Raw genomic sequence first — 22,998 nt, forward strand, 5'->3', positions numbered from 1 at the left:
CACACACACACACACACACAGACTGGTTTTACTGGGGAATGAGGACCAATTTTTTTTCATCATTTGTGGGGACCACATTTCTAGTGGTTCTATAGACTCATAAATAATATTGTACAATATGTATAGCTGTATTACCTTATACACAGCTTCAAATAACTCAATTTCAAAAGTAGGGTCATCAACCTGTCTGGACAATGCTTCATGAGAACTCATTAAGTTTCTAAGAAACACATCAGATGCACTGGACAATCCAGTGCACACCACACTGCAAAATTCAGTATGCACTGGCAATGCAGTGCACTGCACTGGATGATACACTCTATCCATTGTCCATGTGCATAATGCATAATGTCCAGTGACACTATGCGCTGGAAATTCATAATGCCACCAAATTTGTGTTGTTGGTACCCCTGGGACCTGGAACATCATTGTAAGTGAGTTCACTTACACTGATGATTTTAGTGCTGATTCCTTTGCATTCTTAGTCATCCAAGTACAACTTATGGTTCCTGAGGTAAGATCTATTTTGGGGGATCAAAAGGTCACCCCTATGTTCATGAGGCTGCTGTGTGCCAACTGACAGTCTGAATGTTGTAAAATTGGGGATGGCTGAAACCCCAGGGCTTCTCTATGAGAGTTCATCATCTGATCAAACCCAGAACCCCCAGGAAAAATCTTTCTTTTCCATAGAAAATTTCAAGAGTTTGAAGAAATTTCTCCATAGTGCCTGCTGCTAGCATGTGTTTGTTCTAAATTAAAATTAGCGCTTTCTTCGTTGATTTCCAATTTTGACTTCCTATGAGTCACTTCCTGTGAAAGAACCCCCTGGTGGTTGAATGATTTTTTATTACAAAATAACTGTAGTTGAAAGAGTTGGATAAACAAATATATAGAGCTGTCTTAAAACTGTTCCAAAACTGTAGTGTTGAATATTAGTTAGCTAAATATTTGCACAAATGTTTACACTTTTAGAGTCTTTTATGCACTCCGTTTCATACTCCGTTATTAATAAATTCAAACAATGAACCACATTTTTGTCTTTTTTTTTTTAAATCAATCTGTTTACTCAGTCACGTCATGGGGACCTAAAATTTGGCCCCCATAAGGAGGTCCCCATGACGTGATAAAAACAAGAACACACACACCACCCGGCTGTGATGTCTCTATTCATATTTGCTGGCTTCTTTTCTCTGACAAGTGATTTTTCTGCTTTGGCGAAGGGTTGCTCTGATAATTTGGTTTTTTGAGGGCTGAATAAATCCGTTGCTCCTCTCATGAGTTCTTGCAGTTCCCTCTGAGAACAAATTGTACCACCTGGACCGAGCAGGTGCTGATTTGTTTTGCATAATTTCAGGGGAAAGGGGGTTTAAACACTGGGTTCCCAGTAATATTTGTGCCATCAGTCAACCTGCAGGAGGGCTTTCCTTTCTCCCCACAGTGAAGGTTTTCCATCAGTTATCTGGAAATACGGCTGCAGCTGATAGAGCAAAGGGTGTGTTCTACATTATGCTCTCCAGTGATTGCTTTGCCAATATAATTTCTTAGCTTGTCAGCCTCTCATTTGAAAGGAAGAGTGCACCTTAAAATTCACCTTAATTAATTAAATTCCACTTTCATTTGTTGCTCTGGCAACAGAGAATCACCTCTTAGTGAAGCTTTCAGTTCCTTCTGAAATACAAAATGCTCTTTTCTAAAGGAAGATTCCCAACAATCCAAACCGACTGTGGCCCTAATCATAAATGTTACTAATGCTTGTGCAGACTCTGGCAGTAAGATCTGCTTTTCCCTCTTTTACATCACTATGTTGGAATGTTGGCCCACTCTTTGCAGAATTATTTTTATTCAGCCACATGGACAGGCTTTCAAGAATTAATGCCTCTGGCCTTGGTGGGTACTATATTGTTGGGCAACTCCCCAATTCCCCGAATATTTTCCAGTATTTTAAAAGTATGACTGAAAACAGCTGAAAGCTATCTGTCATTTTGACATTTGGTGCAGACTCGAACATGTTTTCAACTTTATAGACAGAGTACACTGCAGGAAACTAAATCATCTGACCTGCCTACTGAATCAGTGCATGTCACTAACTAGGTGCTCAGCGTGTTGAGGAGTTATGGAAAAGAGGCTTTTGAGCATTTCTGTGCAGAAGCAATGGCTTTCAGGGTCATGAAATTCCTTCTGGATTGGAGAAATGTTCCCCGATTTTAAAACTTTGACTGATGGTGCTTGTGATTCCAGTGTCCAGCGTTTTAGTCAAGCATGAATGCAAGAGTTTACAAAAAAATATAATTCAGCTTTACAGTTGAATACTTTAATCAACAAACTCACAAAGCAAGAAATGTCATGGTAATATTTTAGCATTACTTTGGTTGTGGGTTTTCTCTTTGGTCTCACACTAAAGATTGGTGAACAATTCATCCATGAACTCTGCTACATCTATGTACCAACCTAAAAATGTTAAGATTGTATTTGTTGCGATTACCAGAGGGACCATTGGTGCCAACAGTCCCATTTTGAAAAAAATGTAGTTTTAGGACTTGTAAAATATATGTACTATGCCATTTTTTGTTTAGCTAAAGTTTCTCTGAAGTTCTGATAAGTTAACTTTTATTTTACCTGGAGTATAAATGTAATATGACATGGAGGCTTCTTAATCTTTAATCTATAAATGTTGATGAAAAACAATTAGTTCATTACATTGTTTTTTTTCTCCTTTTTTTTTTGTTTTGTTTTAAAAGATGATGTTAGGACAAACTGTCGCAGGTTACACATTTATTTACATTTCTACTCAAAGAAGATTTGCTCAATATTTTTTTAAAGAAATAGGCATTAAAATATTTATTCATGCCAAATAAGGCAAACAAGCTATAATTAACTTACATAATGTACAGTATTGGTAGGATTAAAATATTTTACTTTCAGTGGATTCAGTTTAAAATATAAGATTTGAATGCGGTGTTTTCACTGTGTCATATACTTTATTACTTCCCTGGACATCTCAGGGTCATTAGCTTTTGCCATTTTATTTACTCAGAGTGACTAATATCAAAAAGCCTCAACACTTTATCAGCGTTTGCTTTTGGTGATTGTCTCTGCTGTCGTTGCAGGTGTACAGACACTCGTACACGGCGTCGTACATTGTGTACAACATCAACACGAGGTAAGAAATGGCTTTAGCTCCTCTGTCGCTACTTGCGTGCGGAAACAGATGGCGGTTGTTGATGTTGTCGTGTTTCATCAGGGAGGTATGGGAGCTGAACCCACCTGAGGTTCAAAACTCTGTTCTCCAGCATGCAGCCTGGGGAAGGCAGGGACGGCAGCTGGTAAGACATTTTCCCTAATTTTCCCTCGTTTTCCCTCTTCCCTCGCTTGAGTTATTGCTCTAAATTCTTCGTCTCTTCAGAGGGAGCTGCTTCGATGTATATGAACAATATATTGCTTGTTTACCTTCTCTGTCTGAGTGCGTTTGTGTTCATGTCTACATTTTGTCCTGCTCAGCCAGCTTATTGAGAGGAATTAGGTGGGCCAAACAAGTTGTGTTTTCTTACACTTTTTGTGGAGTATAAGAAAACTTACTTTAAAACTTATTTCAATATACTTCTGTATGATCACATCAACACACTTTATATAAGGTTTAAACTGAAACTATCACATTTTGTAAACAGTAAAATTAACTGTTTTAGGGTTTGCAGATATTACTAAGAGCACAAAGCCCCAGACTCATCCCCTTATATAGAAACTTAGATTGATTAACAGCAATTACATTTCAGCAGTTTCACTAAAATCACTCCTGTGGAAATGTGCAAGAACCACTATTTGTAATAGAAAGGTAATATTTCTATTATACATACAATAAGTCAAAACTATATTGTATGGTCTCAAATTGTTATACAGCTGTTACTTTCCGATGCATGAATAAAGGACTAGATTTTTATCATGAAAATACTGCAGCACATTTCTGAGTTTTTTTTAATTAAATATTGCTAATTGATGGGGTCCTGTTGTGTTAACTTTTCAACAACAAAAAAGAAATCTCTCTTAAAATAACCTCTCGATTTGAAGTATCTGCCAGTATTATAAACTTCCTGTCAACAATGAGATATTTTATAGTTTTTAGCTGTAAATCACTGCTTTGTAGCCCTTTCTGTTCTTATTTTACATTGTTACAGTTTTTAATGATGACTTTACTTAAGTTTTAGATGGCTACTGCTATTCAGGAAGTTTCTTTTCTCTTCTTTGGGATGTTTTAGAGTGCAACCACTGTCAAAGAATCAGAACTTGTTTCAAATATTGGTTGTAATCCAAACTGGAGGTTTTAATCATCTTAAATTTACATAATTAGTATTCTGAAAAGGGGCCCACTTTGACCTAAAGGCTAAAATTGCCTGGGCTTTACTGAGAGATCTGCTTTTGTGAAGAATTGAAATGTTGTTCAGGGGCATTGGCAAATCTGCCAGACAATCTGATGAGTAGTTTTTATTTTTCTGTCAATGATCCAAACCAAACCAACTGCATTAGTGTTCCATAAAAATCTTGCCAAAGTGGATAAATACCTTCTTGTAGTGATAAAGATAAAGTCCACTCTTCCTCCTCAGATCTACATATTTGAGAACAACATCTACTATCAATCAGATGTGAAGAGCAGCTCTCTGAGGATCACCTCCTCTGGGATGGAGGGCGTCATCTTCAACGGGATAGCCGACTGGCTGTATGAAGGTGGGTTTATTTAGATCAGCTCTCTGGATGTTTGGGCTTTTAAAGTAAACTGTGGCTTTGATGAGTGTTTGATGCAGATTCATTCTTGGAGAAATCGCCACACTTATCCTTCCCTCAGATGTTTAAAGGGACAATATTATACATTGTCCATTCACATAATTACATTTTATAGCACAATCAAGTAACTAAAATGCTACCTATATAAAATATTATTTGACTTTGTAATTCAACGCCTTCAAATTGGGCCTCTGTCTCTTTAAGAACTCCTGCTCTTTCGGAAACTCCGCCTCCAGGAAGTCACCACAACATTGGTCCTCATTGGTCCCTTTAACAACGTCTTTACCGGTGTTTCACGAAAAAGTAGTTTGCATAATGAGCTCAGTAGATGCCCAGTTCTACCAGGTGTTTGCCAATTGCTCCTGGCTAGTCTGAAGGAGCTGAGTTGGAGAGTCAGTGAGGCGAAAGCCCAGAAGCTTAGAAACTACAGCTCAGAGGAGAAGATTCGTCTGCAAAGGTGGCACTAGCTCCACCCAGGCATGTTGCGCAACTGAGTGGTTGCCACGGGAGATTAAAGTATTTCTCAAACATTCATGAAAAAAAAATAAATAAATAAAAATCAAGGCAACATTCCAGATGTGTTTTGATGAGTAAATAACAAAGTAAAGCTGAAAAAAAAAACTTATTTTATATAATACTGACCCTTTAAGAGGGAAATTTGTCACAGTCACAACTGGTGGATACAGTTTACTGTGAAAAATCAGCTTTGTTTTTGGCATTCAGACTGCAGGGAGAGCAGATGAGACAAACTAAAGAGATTAGTTATGAAAAACAAGCAAGGCTCTGCAATCCTTGAAGTGTCTGGGAAAGCTTTGGACAAGCAGCAGCACAAAAAAAAACCTGGCAGATGAAGGACATTTGGTGATTCAGCTTTCATGTTTGTCTTAGCAAAGTATAATCAGTTGGTTGTTATTCTCGACTAATCTTGACAGTTCTCGCAGGGGCAGCTTATATAATTAACCAGACAATTAAAGAACAAGGGGGATTTTAAATGAGTTTTGTTCTGTCAGAGGAGATACTCCACTCACACCTGGCTCACTGGTGGTCGCCTGACGGAGAGCGGCTGGCCTTCCTGAGGATCGACAACACCCTGGTGCCCAACATGGCTCTGCCGCAGTTCACTGGCAGCACTTACCCCCGAGGAATCCAGTACCCCTACCCAATGGTAAGGGTTTGTAGAATCTGATGAGTGCCCGAGCTGTTTTTGAAAAAAACATGCTAATTGTTTTGTGGAATTTTCAAATTAAATGACATTTTCTTGTTTCTTGATAAATTTGTGATGAAAAATAGAGTTTTGATGGGAGGCATTATGTATTTTCTGGGCACAAATAGTGCTATGAAATGGCACGAGGTGTCACCTTCTGTCATCATAAAAATGCTATGTATATCAAATATAACTTCAAAGAAATTTCTCTTTGCAATTTAAAGCCTTGAAATTGGGCCTCTGTCTCTTTAAAAAGCACGTACTCTTTCCAACACCTCATTTACAGCACGTCATCACAAATTTTTACAATTGACAAAAATAGAAAAATAGCTGAAGTACATACATACGGAACTGGTCAAAGTCAGACTGCTTGGAACGAAAATGGGAAGAAATAAGGAAAGACTCAAGACATTTGCACCATAAATTTTTTCTTCCTTATATGCCTCAACTGTTTTTATGCTTTCTACTTCAGGCCGGTCAGAGGAACCCAACAGTCAAACTGTGTGTGGTCAACCTGTTTGGCATTACAAACACTCAGGAGCTCCATCCCCCAGATCAGATCAGACTCAGGTGAAGACAAGTAAACATCTGTACAGTGTTGGGAGCATCAAAAAGTCCAATCATTTTGTCTTATTGTTCTATCTGATTGTCAGAGAGTTCTACATTACCATGGTGAAGTGGATAAACAACACACGCCTTGCTGTGCGGTGGGTCAACCGTCCTCAGAACGCCTCGCTTCTGACGGTCTGTGACGCAACAACTGGAGTCTGTCACCAGGTCTGAGCGTTTTCTTTTCATGAAATGTGAACATTTCTTTTTGGAACTCTTTAGCACAAAAGCTAAAACTAGCTAGCTTTAGCTTTTGCGTTCATTTGAGCTATTACATGTTTTTTTTATCACTTTGCAAGGAATATGATACCGTAGGTCAACATACTAGTGCTAGCCTTGATGCTGTCATTGATAATTTAGCTAGCTTTTATCATTTTAGCTCATTTCAGCTTTATGGGTTTTTTACTCTGCATGGGGTATTTTACTGTATTTTACTGCAAGTTTGTTGCATTCATTAGTATTTCAGCTGGCTTTAGCTTTTAAGGTCATTTTATCATATAAAGTGCTGAGACCTTACAGTTTAGCTTTTAAAGCAGTGAGTGTTCTGCACTGATTTCTAAGACTTTAGGTGGGAATTTTGAATTTACTGAAAGTTTTCACTCCTTTCAAACCGTTTTTCTTTAGGCATTTTTCCAATTTCTGCAATTGACTTCAAATTATTCTGTAGACAGTATCCACATGGCATTTTCGCAGGAAATGCAAATTTTTCTACAAAAATAAAAGTTAGCGCAATAAACTTGCAAAATGAAACCTGTAATAATTTCATTTACATTTAATGTGCTAACTTTCCTGTATTTTCTTGTTTGTATACCCTAACACATATTTCTGAAAAAATGCAAGTACTTTTAAAAATATGTCCTTTTCACTGTGCCTTTTTTGTATTATCCTCATATTTCTAGCTAGTTTTATGTATCTTCTGAAAAAAACAACATACAATCATGTCAGTGTAATTTGAATACATTAACACATGATTCAAACAGTACATGAGAATAAATTGGATTCCATTTATGTATTATGCTGTTTTTCTTTACTTTCGCATTGTATATTATTATTATTATATTTTTTCTTGTAAAAATGTACTTTCTTTATTTAAATCTTGTATATATGCCAATAAAAGCTGCTTTTTCTTCCTCAGAGACATGAAGAGTCCTCAGACACATGGCTCACCAGGCAGGTAAATAAAGAAATGAAAATAATTTAACAATTTTATGTTAAATGATTTTAACATCAAAGGGAGAAACCGTTTCCGTTAGAAATAGCCACCCAAAATTGAAGGAGCTCGTCTGTATCTAAATTTGAGTAGAAGACAAACTCTTTTACCTGAGAAATTATTAAAAGGTTGCAGAAAGATGAAGCAAAAACTAAAGATGCTTGTGTTAAACCGCGTCCGCAAGCAAAAATAAAGGCAAATATTTTGGCAAATAACAAGAATCACCCGAATACATCGAAAGACAGATATAAAACCAGGAAGCATTCATGCTGAAAATGTTTTGCCTCCCCGTTTCTCCCCCCACAGAGTCAGGAGCCGCTCTTCTCAGAGGACCTGAGCAGGATTTTCCTCATAATGCCCGTCAGACACGGAGGTCACAGAGACTTCCACCACGTCGCCATGTTCTCCAAAAAGGTGACTGAAAACAGACTTAGTTTCCTCGTTCTCCGCGTGTCTCTCTTGTTCCATTTCTGTCCTCCCGCAGCAGAAAATATCCAGGCAATAAGACTCAGAGCAAAGAAAGGATTTATTTCCAGGGAGATCTTATCATGGGGAGCTTTGATTTTAATCCCAGCCATGCTGCTTTTCCAACAAATGCTGCTGTAATTTAAAATCAAATCCCTTCAAGGAAACAGTGTTCATGTCTTAACCCTGTATTCATCTGCAGGTTGGATTCCACATTTTAACATTTCATTCACAACCAATAGAACTGAACCAACTATTTATTCCAGCTGAAGCTTCATTGTAATTTCAGAACAAAATAAACCCAAACCTCAACAACAGAGAAATTGGACAACAGTTGTCGACCCATTTAACGGTGGGCAATAAATCAACAACAATATACATCATGTTAGACGCGTAATCAATATTAATAAATAATACATCTGGTAGAATAATCAATATTCAATAATGTTTAGAATATGAACTGAACTCTGAGCCAGAACCGCACAGCATTTTGAGCGATGTAGCAAGCTAAGCTAGGCTGGTGGTATCAACTAACTCATACCTAGCAACAACCCGTTGAGTAACTTGTGCAGAAGCAGTTTCAGGTTTTTCCACCGTGTCTCATAAGTGCTTAAAAATAAAAAAAAAACAGCCTGGAGTGAGAACTGTGGATAAAACAGGAAAGGTCACGCCACCAGCTTGGCAGTATTTCTGATATCTGAAACAAAAAAACAATCAATAATTATTGATAGACTGAAATCTTGTTAGGTTTTACAGCCGTAACGTCCAGTCCTACCAGAAAATATGAACCTTATTCCTTAGTCCTTTCCTATAGAATATATAGTGATTAGTTACAGAATATAACTCCCTTGGTCTTTGTCCAACTCTGAAATGCAAACAAATGCAACTATTTTTCTATTTCAGTCGAGAAGCGACCCAGTTGAAGTTCGTCACTTGACATCTGGAAACTGGGAGGTGATCAGAATCGTAGCCTACGATGAAACCAAAAACATCATGCAAGTGTCGTATTTTATTTTTTTTTACTAAATGTTGGGACATCTGTTGCAATTCTCCCAATAAATCCCACTCAAACTGATGTTTTATTGAGTTAGTAGCCAGAAAAACGCAGTAGATCTGTGACCTTGTCCTAGTTTAACAGCTCTGCTTTCCTTCCCACAGATACTTTCTGAGCTCTGAGAAGGCGCCACAACAAAGACATTTATACAGGTGAAAACCATCGAGTCCGCTTTGTGTTTGTTTCCCCGTTTTCAGAAAGGATAACGAGAACATTTTGGTTCCCATTTCCTCCGCAGTTTATCGACCAATGGCTCATTTTTGAAGGAATGCCTCACCTGTGACCTGAAGAAAGACTGCTTGTTCTTCGATGCCAACATCAGTCCAAACGCTCAGAGCGCCATACTGCACTGCCAAGGTCTCCGACTTTCACCTCTCCCTGCAAACATGACGAACTGAATGAACGCAGATGTTTCTGAAACAAAAGTTTCTTAATCAAGATTAAGAAAAGAATCATTCGGAAAGTAGACAAAGTAGTCTTTGCTTACTTTGATTCTGAAAGTAAGCAAAGACTTACTCTAAGCCCAAACTAGGACCAACAGCAATTCTAAATTTCTGATAATGTGTTAGGTATCACAATTAAATGTTTGAGTTTTATTGAAATAAAATTGAGTTGGGTTTACTTTTCATTTTTGTAAATCGCCTGATCCGTTCCAGGTCCTGGTATTCCAGCTGTGCTGCTTCTCAGCTTCAGCAACATGGACTGTAAGTATTTTTTGCTTTTGTGGTTCAGAGCTACGCTTTTTTTTCCTTGCAGCTGTTGTGAAACAGAACACAGCTTTGCAGCATTTATTTAATTCATTCTTTTTTTTAATATACCAACTGAATGTGATGCAGCACCGATGTGTTGATTTTAAGATGGAAAGATGCGTTGAAAATTAATTTAAAAGTAAAGGGATTTTTAAGTGGTTTGATGAGTGAATTGGAGAACAGAAGAATATAAATGTGTTATGATGCAGGTCCAAAAAAATTAGAATAACCAGTGAAAAATCATCATGATACCTCTGGAAAAGGTTGAAAATAATTTACCCATTAGTACGAGTAATGTAAGAAATATAAAGAATGACATCACTCGGAGTACAAGGCATAGAATTAGACTAAATAGATCTGTCCTTATGGGTCTGGAACATTGTCACCAATATCCAATATAGTTTTTGTTTCAATATCAAGACCGATACGGGTATTAATATCGGATCGGTGCATTTTGTTCGCTTTACATTATGTTTTTGCAGTTGCTATTTTTTTCAAAATGTAACCATTTTGTTCATTAAAAATAAAAAACACCAATTATATTTCCTGGTTATATGAATGACAGTTATTCTGTAATTATTTCTCATTGGCAGCGTACTTCATCCTGGAGAGCAACGTTCCTCTACGATCCTCGCTGGACGCTAGAAGGACGTTTAAGACGGATTTCCTGAATGTCACTCAGGACAACTTTGGTACAAATGATCCCTCTACAGTTTGAGCTCCATGAGATAGTTGAGCCACACGTGACATGAGAGCGCATTCTGTGTGTATGTGTGTGTGTGCCTGGCGTCCGTCCCGACCTACTTTACATTTTTTTAACCTTCTGTGGGTCACCTCTGCACCGGGTAATGTTTCTGTCTCTTCCCGCAGAGCTGCCTCTGAAGCTCATTTATCCTCCTGACTTCTCAGACTCCTACCTCTACGGCCTTCTCCTCGTCATGTGAGCCCCTCTGTACTTTATTACATTTGCATTTTCGCGACGTTGCATTGATCCTGGGCTCAGTTTGACAAGGACAACAGAACACTTCTCTTCCGGTTTGCTAGATACCGTCTTTACGGCAACTAATCTAAGATGAAAGGCAATTTACTCAGGCTTCACGCTGATTAGATCTGTAAAAACACATTACTGTGAATAATTTCTTTTACTGCATCAGCTCAATCTAAATTTGAAGATGAAGGAAAATCCAACCTAATTGAAGTATATTTTCCCAGAGGAAATTGTTCAATTATTGTTTTTAACCTGTGCCATAATTGTTTGCACCCATAACAAAGTCTTTTTTTACAGAAGATGATTACATATATATTAAAAACTTTACATGTATTAGCCTGCTTTAGGAGTTCCTTCGTTCCTATGGAGGACTGATCCTGCAAACATTGGCAATAAAAATTGAAATAATAAATGGATTGATGAAGTAATTATTGTGGCAAATATTGCATGTAAAAATTTTAAATAAGAGCTTTCCCAACTTAGAGTTTGGATCTTGATGTTGAGCAGTAGGAGAGAAGTTGACTCTAAATGAATCCACCCTCTGCCTCTGTCACTTTATCTCCGAGATAGAGTCTAGAGTCAGAGTCAAGCAGAGAGTAAATCAGAAATGTTTCTTGGCAGAGGCAGCGCTCCAGGCGAACAGGCGGTGACGGAGAAATTTGGGTTGAATTGGGACTTGGTGCTTGCCGTATCAGAGCAGGTCATAGTGGCTCAGCTCGACGGCAGAGGACCTGGGTTTAGAGGTCAAAGGTGCGTCGATATGTTGTCATTTTTTTTAATAGCACTACTGATCTGTATTTTTATTCCTGACAGCTTTCTTTTGTATTTCCAGGTTGCCTGAGCAGGTTTACCACAGACTTAGGACGGTGGATGTCGAGGACCAGATAGCAGCTCTGGAGTACGTTGAAAACATCTGCATTGTCTTCATAAAGTTATTACTGAAATCAAAATTAGCTCAAAGAAAATTTTTATTTTAAGTATCTCATTTTGCTCTCCGTTGACACAGGAACAATTTTTCTGGTTTGTGCCGCACAGAAGATGCGTTTTAGGAGACTAAACATTTTCTTTCCAAATGGGTTTTAGTGAAGATTCCTCTTTTGTCAAAATGCTAACATATTAGCGCAACCTTTAACCCCAGGCAGGTCATACAGGTCAAAAATGGTGGTTCACATGTTTGTTTTGTAGTTTATAGGGTTTATAATCCAATGTGACATGAAGAAGAAAGTCGACTGTGCCAATATATTATTTATAATTTTTATTTTCATTCTGACCCTGATCTGAGTTAAATATGCCAAATGATATTGTAATACAACTTTTTTGTTTTTTGTCCAGAATCCTGGTGACGCTGCCATATGTTGATCGGACTCGTATTGGAGTTTATGGACAGGTTAGTCTTGTCTGTCCGGCTATAGTTCAATAAATCAGTCTAAAGGCCTGCAGCCTTTATAATTCTAAGAGCCATGTCTGCCTTCAGACCAGCTAAACAATGCTTCTTCAGAGGTTAGTTTCAAATGTTAGTTTTTTTTCTTTAAAAAAAAAAAAGAAAAAAAAAGAAAAATATTCACTGAAGAACCACATATTATTTGTGTTTTTAGGGTTTAAGACAAAAGAAAACATAATAACATTTGCAGAAAAGAGAATGGATGTTTCCTTTGGTGGGATTTGTAAATTTATAAAAAACAAAAAAAACTTAATGACAAAAAAATTGATCTAAAACTGTATGACTGGTATTTTTACTATTCTTCTTCTAAGGAAAATCTACTTAGTGCATGAAAAGATGGCCTTAATCCACATTTGTTATTAAATTTAAGTCAGATTGTTCAGTTCATAGAAGGGAAAGAGCCACTTGTGGCTTCAGAGCTGCAGTTTGCAGACTCTTGGTCTATAGTACCTGGTAATGTAAGCAACATTTGTTTTTGTAACAGGGAAGAATTGATATAGATTTTTATTTAACTCCTACAAAGTACTGAATGGTGCATTACAGGTTAGGAAAGCCTATTAATTCTATAATTTGTCATTTTACACATGCTGATTTGAACTCAAGGTTTCAGGATAAAATCTGTTTTCAGTGTTTTTTCGTCATAACTGACTTTCCTCTGCAGGGTTATGGGGGTTACATCACTCTGATGATGCTGGATTCAGGAAGGTTGATAAGATGTGCAGCTGCTCAGGCTCCCATCATCGACTGGACCATGTACGGTAGGTAAAACACTGCAAACGTTGAGGAAAAAATACATATTTAATACCTGTGCTGCTGAACCACCAGCTCTGTGAATGTAGACTTTCTCATTTGTCTCATCAGGATAGGGGGACTTTAATTATACTTTGGTTCTGCGTTTAGGGATTTAGGCTCAGAGAAATTCTAAGATGAAAAGCTCCTGCATTTATTAAAAGTGTGTCATTGAGTCGCCTTTAATCAACCTCTCCCTGCTTCAATTTCAGCCTCAGCCTTCTCAGAGAGATACTTCGGCTTGCCTTCAACAGAGGACAGCAGATACCATGTAAGCTTTTTGCTAATTATAATCCTGCTGCTTATTACTGTATGTCCCAGTAGAGATTTATTCAAATCTGGGGTTCGAGCTACAAATACCTACTTCGTCTCCCTTCAGGTTTATAAACCGCAAAAACAAACAAACCAAAACTCTGAATTACACATCCCATAAATCGAATGGTGCATACTAAAAAGAGAGCTGTCACTGGAGCTTTTGGTAGAGTGTCAAAGGTGAAACACTCTGTCCAGAGCTCTCTTTTGCACAGCTCACATACACTCAAAACAGGGCCTGAAACTTGTGTAGGTTGTGATGCTTAAAGCACAAACTTGAAGGGAAAATATGCAGTGACTCACGCCACTTTGAGGCTTATTTTGAAAAGTTTTAACTTTCAGATAAGGCTTCTGCATGTTGGTGTTCCCGCTAAATCCTGAATATACCCAATTTGGGTTGTCTTGGCCCTTTTCTCGCAGCCTATGGGGTTTTCCCTGACTGGGAACGAGAATACAACCTGTTGAATGTGACAGGTAGCCAATCAGAAAGCGCGGTGACGTAAGAACAGAGGGAAATCCCAAACAGCTGACATATCGCGCAACTGAGAGTCCGGTGGACATCGGAGATGATATGTGGAAATGTATGTAAAGGTCATTATTATATACGTTTATTCAGTTAAAAATGTTAACTATGAGAAAATAGTCACCTCCAAATCCTAGTGCAGCAAATAGAGCGGCTGCTCCCGTCGTCTTTTATCCACCGTTACGTCTTTTATCTCTTAAAATGAGACCACAAACTATCGCTATTGCTTCTACATCGTCATCCGTGTTTGGTTATTCTAAATTCCACCTATGTTGGGGGTTTTACTGGATTATCCTCTGGAATAAGGATGTTCGTGTGTGGTGTGTTGCTCCTGCCTTGGACACAAGAACCGATCAAACCTGTTGTACTTTTATCAGCTCTGTGGTCACAGRGGTTTGGAKAATCGGCCGACAATTCTTAAATCTTGCCATCTAAACCAGACTTAAGACTCACAAGCTCTACTCATCTCCTCTCGACCACTGCCCAAACCCTCTGACTCTGGTCGCTATGGTAACGTTTACATATCCCTTCAAAATAAGAYACAGATGCGMCACAAAAAYGAACATTTTACTTTCGTGAAAATTTTAACTCACGATAATGACTAACGGGAGCCCTGAGCTTGTTTCTCTGCAACGAGACGGTCCATCAGGAAGTTATGAGAGACGATGACACCCAAGGTGTGTTGCTTGAGCACAGCGTTGGTCTCTACTTGGCGAAGCAGTTTGAAGCTTCATTGCCTCATTAGCGGCCGGTCGCCGCATGTTACGCAGAGCGGGCTTGTAATGTGGGACTCACCTTCCGGTCCGGGATAAATCCATTCTCCTGTCTCTTCTCTGGGCCTTTTCCCCTTTGCAAAGAAACTTTCCAAAGACATCTGATCTGTTTCCTACTCATTTTGCTGCTTGTGGGCTCAATGTTGGTACACAAGTAACCGAGAGAATCTGGTTAAAGGATTTTCAAAATAAAAGATCCTCCAGGCTCAAATAATACATAAAACGGAAATATTTAATTATTTGTTGCGCGGCCCGGTACCAATTGGTCCACGGACCGGTACCGGTCCGCGGATCGGGGGTTAGGGACCACTGCCTTACACACCTAATTTGTGTAATTCTCCTTTTCAATAGTCCACAAAGTAGTTATTAGATAATATTTTGACTCTCCCGTGTCCAGCAGAGGCACATTTTTTAACTGGAATTAATCATAATGTCAGCGTCATCCTAACACCTGACAGCTGACCTGTTTACATTTTCCATTCAATAGTTTTATTCATGGTTCTGGTCGTCATTGTCTATTGAATCCTTCGTGCCACCTTTAGCCCAAAAAACAATAACAATGAGCATTTTATGCATATTTTCATCCACAGGTTCTCTTTAATAAAACAATGTTGGGTGTTTGTTATGATTCATCTTCAAAAGCTCCTGTAGCAATAAAGAACTAGACAGTAGGTGTGGAAATGCCAGGCGTTTAAACCTAAAAACCTTTCCCTCGGCTGCCCTCTACATGAAGGTTGCGGTGTATTTTTCCTGCTAAGTGGGTTGCTTATATCTGGGCCAGACTGCTCTATTTTTGTGTCTCTCGCAGCAGGAGGTGGGAGATCTGCTTTAAATGAAATCCAGAAAAAAAAAGGGGGCGGGGGGAAATGTTACACTGATCTGATCAGATGAAACTCGTTTTACTAAGAGTGACAGAGTATGAAAAAAGTCAGGTTGTGGATGACTTATTCATGATGTCTTCAGGTCCAAATCCCAGCAGGGAGCAAGTGAATAACGGGAGTGAGAAGTTGGGAATTCCTCAAGCTCTACAACTAATCATTCCCCCGTGAGGAAGGAATCCTAAATAGTGTCTGGCTTTTTGTTTTAAGGAGTCTACGTGATGTCTCTAAGGTGTAAACTAAAAAAAAAAGTTAAAAAATTCTTTGGTTTCAGCCAGATAAGAAATCCAATTTCTGGATGCCAACTAATTTATTTTGTGAGCAAATTTTATGCTTCTGATGTAAATTAAAAACAATTATGTGCTAATTCATCAGTTATTTATATCAATGTTTTGCTACATGTACAGCAATATGCAAACATTATTACAACTGTATAAGTATAAATCAGGAGTATTAATAATAATAAAAATGGCAATATATATTATACATATTTACAAGGTTGAGCCCTCATACACCAAGACTTTTGAGTTTTTACAAGAAAGAAAAAAAAATGCTTTAAGCAATTTAATTGTCCTGAATTGTTTTTTTTTCAAATTTTGGAATGTGTACTATTTATCCTAAAGCTCTTATTCTGAAGGTTTGCAGGAAGTTCTGGCCCAGTTCGTCCGTCGCGTTACAAAAGAAACAAAACACATCAGATATATTTGATGATTATAAGCAGATATTTTGGTTCAATGCTGCTAGTCCAATGAATCTGAAAGTTGGAAAGAAAAACACCACCAGTCTGAATCTCACAAACAGTTACCTGACGTAGCATTAGCAAGAAAACAAAATCGTCTTTACACTTTTAAAGTCTAAATTACTACATGTTAAACAGTAAAATTATTAAAACCCGTAATCATATCGTTCCCATTTATAGTCACATTCATAGATTCCCAGATTAAGCTGACATATCTTTAAATTTTTAACCTACATGCATTTATACTTATTTTCAGTCAGTAGAATGGTTAACGGATCCCTACAATTGACATGTAAAAGGTCACGCTCGCTACAATTTCTTTAAGTTTATCTGGATTTTCAGTGTTATTTTTAATATGCAGTTTCAATAATCTTACTTGCATTTCATTTTCAGGCATCCAAAGTGCTGCCCGGCATGAAAGGTCTTGAGGGAGGAACTCTGTTTCTGGCCCACGGCACTGCTGACGGTACCAACATCTCTGACCTCTTCATGCTAAAAAAAACGATTTCAAAATTCTTGTGATTGCTGTAATGTGTGTTATAAAATGCACTTGAATGGCAAAATGTTTTTTTTTTCTTGTCACAAATATTATTTAACATGGAAGTTTGTTGTGTTTTCGTCCACAGCGAACGTTCACTTCCAACACTCGGCCGAGCTCATTAAACACTTAATAAAGGTTGGAGCCAACTACACTATGCAGGTAATTACCGCCCCTTTTTAATGCAAAATGGATTAAAACGGAGAACATACAAGGAGATTTTAAACACCTTGTGTCAACGTAACTTACAATAAAACAGGGTTGAAAGTAGAGGAGTTAACTATTTGTCTATGGTCGTGCTAGCACCTCTAAAAGATTTAGATTTGTAAGGCAGGGAAAATTATAGTTTTATATTTATGCATCTCACTCAGTAGCAGTTATGCACTTTCAGCAAAAAGCCAAAAGAACGTAATAAGTAAATGTGTTTCAGCTGAGTTCCCCACGTCGATAATGCGGTACTTTTGAAAACAGAACATTCTGTGAAGATCTCCAGATAATAAACCTTGAACAGAATAATAGAAGAAGAAACCCCTCGTGATTGTAGTTTTGATCTGAGCAGAAAAGGCTGCGACTGAATTCCTTTGTTTTTTTTTCTCCCCCTTTCCTCCATCTCTTGCCGAACTCAGATCTACCCGGACGAAGGCCATTTCCTGTCGACACGCAGCCGGATTCAGCTGACTCACTCTCTAATTGGATATTTCAGGGGCTGCTTGCTTGACACGTCATTGTTGCTCGAACAGCGGGACGACGAGTGAAAGGAGGATGGGGTTTATTAACGTGTGCGGAAGACCAAATGTGTCTGTTCTAAGCCAGTAGCGCCACATTTGATGGACAAAATCAGTGTCTGTATGACATATCAGACATATCCAATATGCTCTCACAGTCCAGCAGCTGTACAGTCAGTGTTGTTAGCCAGACTGTTATCAAACCCGACTGGAAATTTTAAGGCTGAAGTTGCTCTAATTCAACAAAAACATTGTCCCCTTCAAGCTAATTCATCAATTTAGTAAGATTTTCCTGATTTATTTAGTTTAAAAATCCAATACCAAAGTATTTTTTTTACAGCTGAACAAAAAGTCTGCAGGTACCTTTCTCAAAGAAGAGGAACCAAAAGACTAAAATTGGAATGAAACATTAATCGACTAATCTGAAAGTACAAGAATCAGGCCTTTTTCTCTTGAGATCACTTCCTTAAGTTTCCTTGTGGGGGCGCTGTGCACATGATTGAAGATAACTTCAGAAGCAGAAGAAGAGTAAAATGACCAAAACTTTAAAAAAAAAAAAAAAAAAGTTATCTCTGTAAACTTTTGGATTGCTCTGGCAGTTTTTATTAGCATTTTGGATTTTTTTTATTTTTCATTTCATTTCATTTTTAAACATAAGAGATGTATAAGTTTAGGATTGTTTTGCAGTTTGTTCATTTATGGTCACAGAGTAGCTATGCCGAGATAGTATTTGTACGGTGGAACATCATTGGGTGTTGTATTTTAGCGTCAAGTTTACTCAAAACTAGTCAAAATTTGCTGAATTTAAATACATGAAACTGGCTGTATTATATGATTTTTAAAAGCAGGTTTTTGTGATTTGATGATTTTTTTTGTAACATCCACAAATTAAGATGGAAACAAATTTTAACTATGTAACGCTTATGAAGAAATGTTTTCACTGAAATAGGACATTACACCTTTTGACTTTCACCAAAGTGAAATTAAATATCACTTATGTTAGTAGCTTTCAAGAATCATTGTGAATTGTCAGCCGAAAGCTCCTCTGATAGCAGTCAGTCTTGCATCAAATCTGGAGAGGCCTCTGACTAAAGACTACAGCGAGCTATTTCTAGAATACGTTTTCTACGTTCAGTTATGCTAAATCATCGACATTCCAATCCAATTGTTTACAATTCCAATTCCATATCTTCACTTTCAAACGTATAATTTAAAAATACGTTTCTTAAAAAGAAAACTGTTGTTTTTGTATACTTTTTATTCCAAATAGATGCATTCCAATTTATTACAAATTCAATCCAGCTTTAAAATCAAGATGCAATCAGTCCAATGTTCATTTCCTTCTGAAATTTAGGAACATAGTTCAATGTTCACTGGTTATTAAATGTTTGAGAACAGGTTCAGTCATTTTTATTATTCTTATCTATCAGCAGACATTTGAAAACTAAATTGCCATGGCAGTATTTTTTTCTACACATTTAAATATTTTTTGTAATGCAAAATACTGAGTAAACAAGATTTTAATCTAGTTATATTTTACCCTGTACAAAAAAATGCTATACTTTGAACACCGTCCAGCCCAAAAACATCCACTTTCCAACAAAAAGTGTGAAACATTTAAAGCTTTACTCTAATGTGAGTTTTGATCCCCTTTAAATTAAAATCTTACATTTAAAAAAAAACATGTTTTAAACCTGGCTCACGAGTGGAAAGTTTCATTCTTTTTTTTAAACATTTTTATTATTACATTATTATGGGGCAACTCAGCCAGCTTGTACACAGCATCGGCGCTAACTAAATGTGTAATCCTTGAGGTTAGTGTGTGTTTTCTTAACAGTCTTCTGGATGTTTGTACAGATTTATTACTTCTAAGAGTAGATATTTATTAATGTCACACCAGTTTTGTGGTGTTTTCATTTGAGTCCAGGTGACAATCTTACATATTTTGCTGTAAAGCTCAACTTTTTTTTATAGTTCATGTAAGCCTCTTCTGTTATTTTTGTCCCTTTAATTACTCCAACGTCAAACTCAAGCAGTGTTTTTCTTTTGAACCTAATTTCCTGTTCGTGCGGTGAAATTTTCCAGCAGAGTTTGCACACTTCCTCAAGGGCTTCGTTCTTTTCCTGGTTAAAGCGCAAGCCCACGAAGCTCTGCAATTAAAAGCACCGCGAGTATCCACAGCAGCAGAGTGAACCGCTCTGTGCGATTGTGGTTAAGAGAGCAAGTCGCACAATTACCGACCGCCTCACAGGAGAGCCATTAATCACAGGATGAGTGTCCTCGACGACGTCCGCTCGGCGTTCAGAGCTTCATTTCCATATGAAAAACACCAGGAAGTAAACAACCAGGCTGCAGTTACAGCCATGACTGGAGCCGAGGCGAGGGTCCTGACCAGTTACATGTGGACACTCAATTCCCCTGAGATTCCTTGTCTATGTGGCTGATTCACACCCACATAGACAAATCTGTATACTTACATATTAAGTCTGGAAACTGCTGTAGGTTTTGGATGAATGATAAGATTGTTGTTTGTTTATTATTATTATTATTATTATTTTGTCTTGCTGTTTATTAAAGATTGACGAAAGTTTTATATTTTTGTTTTTACTTAACCCTCTGATGCGTGAGTGACTGACTATAGAGTCTTCTGTGAGTGGGTCAATTTTTGACCCGGGTTACAAACAATGTGTTTTTATGCTACTTTTGTCATTTTGATTCTAAATAATGTTTTGTATACTTTCTACTGTGTTTTATTTCACACAAGAATTATTTCATGTTTGAAATATTTTCATTTTTCACTTTTTAAAATGTTTTTAGAACAATTTGTAGAACATTTCTGACAATTTGTAGAACATTTTTAAAACAAAATGACAACAGCAGCAATTTTACACCAACAATGATGAAATGTCAATAATGGACAATGTTAACATCCATTATGTGTGTGTGGGTGTGTGTGTGGGCATGTGGGGGGCTTGAAAAGGGCACGTTTCCTGAAACTAGCTAGCTAACCAGGCTAGCTAACATTACTGTCTCTATTCTATTATCCTATGTGCGTCACACATGTGAGTGTGTGTATGTGTGTGATCCATCCATCCATCCATCCATCCATCCATCCATCCATCCATCCATCCATCCATCCATCCATCCATCCATCCATCCATCCATCCATCCATCCATCCTCCGATTATCCGGGGTCGGGTCGTGGGGTCAGCAGCCTAAGTAAGGAGGCTCAGTCTTCCCTCTCCCCAGCCACTTGTTGCAGCTCCTCTGGGGGAACCCATGGCGTTCCCAGGCCAGCTGAGAAACATTGTCAGCATGTCCTGGGTCTTCTCTGGTGAGGTGTTCTGGGGACATGCCCAGAACACCTCACCAGAGAGGCGTCCAGGAGGCATCCTGACCAGATCCCGAGTCACCTCAACTGGCTCCTCTCGACATGAAGGAGCAGCAGCTCTACTCTGAGTCCCTCCTGGATATCTGTCCTTCTCACCATATCTCTAAGGGAGAGCCTAGACACCCTACAGGGAAAACTAATTTCGGCTGCTTGTATCCGTGACCTCGTTCTTTTGGACATGACCCAAAGCTCATGACCATAGATGAGGTTAGGAACTTAGATAAACCGGTAAATCAAGAGTTTCGCTTTTTGGTTCAGCTCTCCCTTCACCACAACGGACTGGTACAGCGCCTGCTTCACTGCAGACACTGCACCAATCTGCTTGTTGAACTCCTGCCCCATTTTTCCCCTCAATGGTGAACAAGATCCCGAGATACTTGAACTCCTCCACCTGGGGCAGGACATCCTCCCCAACCCAGAGAAGACACTCTATACTTTTCTGGCTCATTTATTTATCATTTGTGAGATAAAAAATAAAGATAATACTTATATTTAGGAGTTCTTGCTATGTAAAATAATATTATTCAGGGGTGACACATGGGTCTCAGTGTGTTTGGTTCACAAAAAAATGTTTTTCTGAGAGTCACAGTTGGTAAGAAACAAAGATTCCCATTAAATTCCATAGGAAATGAATGCAGGTCATTTTGGACCCACTCACGGAAGAATGGGGTAGTAACATAAAACATGCTATTTCTTAAAATGTATAAAAGGTAAATTAAAAATTTTAATTGCCTGATATCAGTAATATGTTTCTTGAGGAATACCTGGAATATGAAGTGATGAAAACACACAACCATGCATGCACACACTTGCATCTAGGGGCAAGTTGGAGAGGTCAATTGACCTGACATGTTTTTGGACTGTGGGGTGAGGCTGGGGTGCCTGGAGGGGGCTCACGCGTGCACAGGGGGAGCATGCAGGCTCCATGCGGAGGGACCGGGCTGGGAATTGAACCCAGAGCCTTCTTGCTGCAAGGCAACAGCTCTACCAACTGCGCCACTGTGCAGCCCCTCCAATGAAGAACCTAAAAATCTAATTTTTTCCACGGTTACACCTCTCCTCATGGCCATGCTAATTAAAATAAGCCATTTATTCCAGAAATTCAAATCAGAAAGGGTTATGGTTCACTTCTAATGAAGACCAAAAATTATATTCCTCTTTAAAAAAATAAAATAAAATAAAATAAATAATATATATATATCATTGCTGGTGAGGCACTGACTTATGACTTAGACACATCCATGTTATTGGACCTACGGAAATTTCGCGCAGGCATACAACGCTGGGGGGCAAAAAGACTCATCTTTTACATGTCATCCATAGCCGCGTTAACTCAGTGAAACTTAAAAATGTAGGTATTAACGTCGTGCTATGATCCACGGCAAAGTGATCTGTATTCGCCAAGCTACGCAGACTCGTTGCCATAGCAACAGACAACAATGCCACTTCGTGTTTTAGGATTTAACACCAAAAACATTCAAGAATTTTGCACACAGAACAGAACATTTAGTTTGTTGTTGTAGTACGTTTTAGGCTTAATGTTTTATTAATAAATAATTGCTGTGGTAGATTAGCTACCGCTTCTACTTTACTGAATTATTTAACTGTAGCCCACAAAACGCTCATTTAATTGAAAAACTAAACAAAAACATCTTATTGCTGTCTTACCTTTACGTATCAATGAAATACGTAAAGGTATTTCGTATTTCATTGAAATACCTTCTGCACAAAAATATCCGTTCATCCAAAGCCAAGTCTATCCTCGGCATGTCTTTTCTACTCCGTTTGAGAATCAAACTGTCTTGAAGTAAAACTTTCAGCTCCGGTGTTGGTCTTC

General features: G+C 38.1%; 1 protein-coding gene across 2 annotated transcripts in view; it reads left to right on the forward strand.

The window, feature by feature from the left end:
• Window positions 1-20,361, forward strand: part of dpp10 (dipeptidyl peptidase like 10) — a 52,710-nt gene extending 32,349 nt beyond the window's left edge. For both annotated transcript variants that reach the window (XM_008424307.2, XM_008424317.2), the window contains exons 6-27: window positions 3,108-3,160; window positions 3,242-3,323; window positions 4,596-4,716; window positions 5,784-5,938; window positions 6,450-6,547; window positions 6,631-6,754; window positions 7,722-7,760; window positions 8,103-8,210; window positions 9,165-9,256; window positions 9,420-9,467; window positions 9,554-9,672; window positions 9,972-10,019; window positions 10,658-10,756; window positions 10,935-11,004; window positions 11,674-11,802; window positions 11,885-11,950; window positions 12,385-12,439; window positions 13,155-13,251; window positions 13,495-13,553; window positions 16,901-16,973; window positions 17,134-17,207; window positions 17,672-20,361. In XM_008424307.2, coding sequence (XP_008422529.1) covers window positions 3,108-3,160; window positions 3,242-3,323; window positions 4,596-4,716; window positions 5,784-5,938; window positions 6,450-6,547; window positions 6,631-6,754; window positions 7,722-7,760; window positions 8,103-8,210; window positions 9,165-9,256; window positions 9,420-9,467; window positions 9,554-9,672; window positions 9,972-10,019; window positions 10,658-10,756; window positions 10,935-11,004; window positions 11,674-11,802; window positions 11,885-11,950; window positions 12,385-12,439; window positions 13,155-13,251; window positions 13,495-13,553; window positions 16,901-16,973; window positions 17,134-17,207; window positions 17,672-17,800 — 1,938 coding nt within the window. In that variant the 3' untranslated portion in view covers window positions 17,801-20,361. The remainder of the gene's footprint in view (window positions 1-3,107; window positions 3,161-3,241; window positions 3,324-4,595; window positions 4,717-5,783; window positions 5,939-6,449; window positions 6,548-6,630; window positions 6,755-7,721; window positions 7,761-8,102; window positions 8,211-9,164; window positions 9,257-9,419; window positions 9,468-9,553; window positions 9,673-9,971; window positions 10,020-10,657; window positions 10,757-10,934; window positions 11,005-11,673; window positions 11,803-11,884; window positions 11,951-12,384; window positions 12,440-13,154; window positions 13,252-13,494; window positions 13,554-16,900; window positions 16,974-17,133; window positions 17,208-17,671) is intronic.
• Window positions 20,362-22,998: the final 2,637 nt, after the last annotated feature.

This window comes from Poecilia reticulata, linkage group LG2, assembly GCF_000633615.1.
Source record: "Poecilia reticulata strain Guanapo linkage group LG2, Guppy_female_1.0+MT, whole genome shotgun sequence".
Lineage (NCBI taxonomy): Eukaryota > Metazoa > Chordata > Actinopteri > Cyprinodontiformes > Poeciliidae > Poecilia > Poecilia reticulata.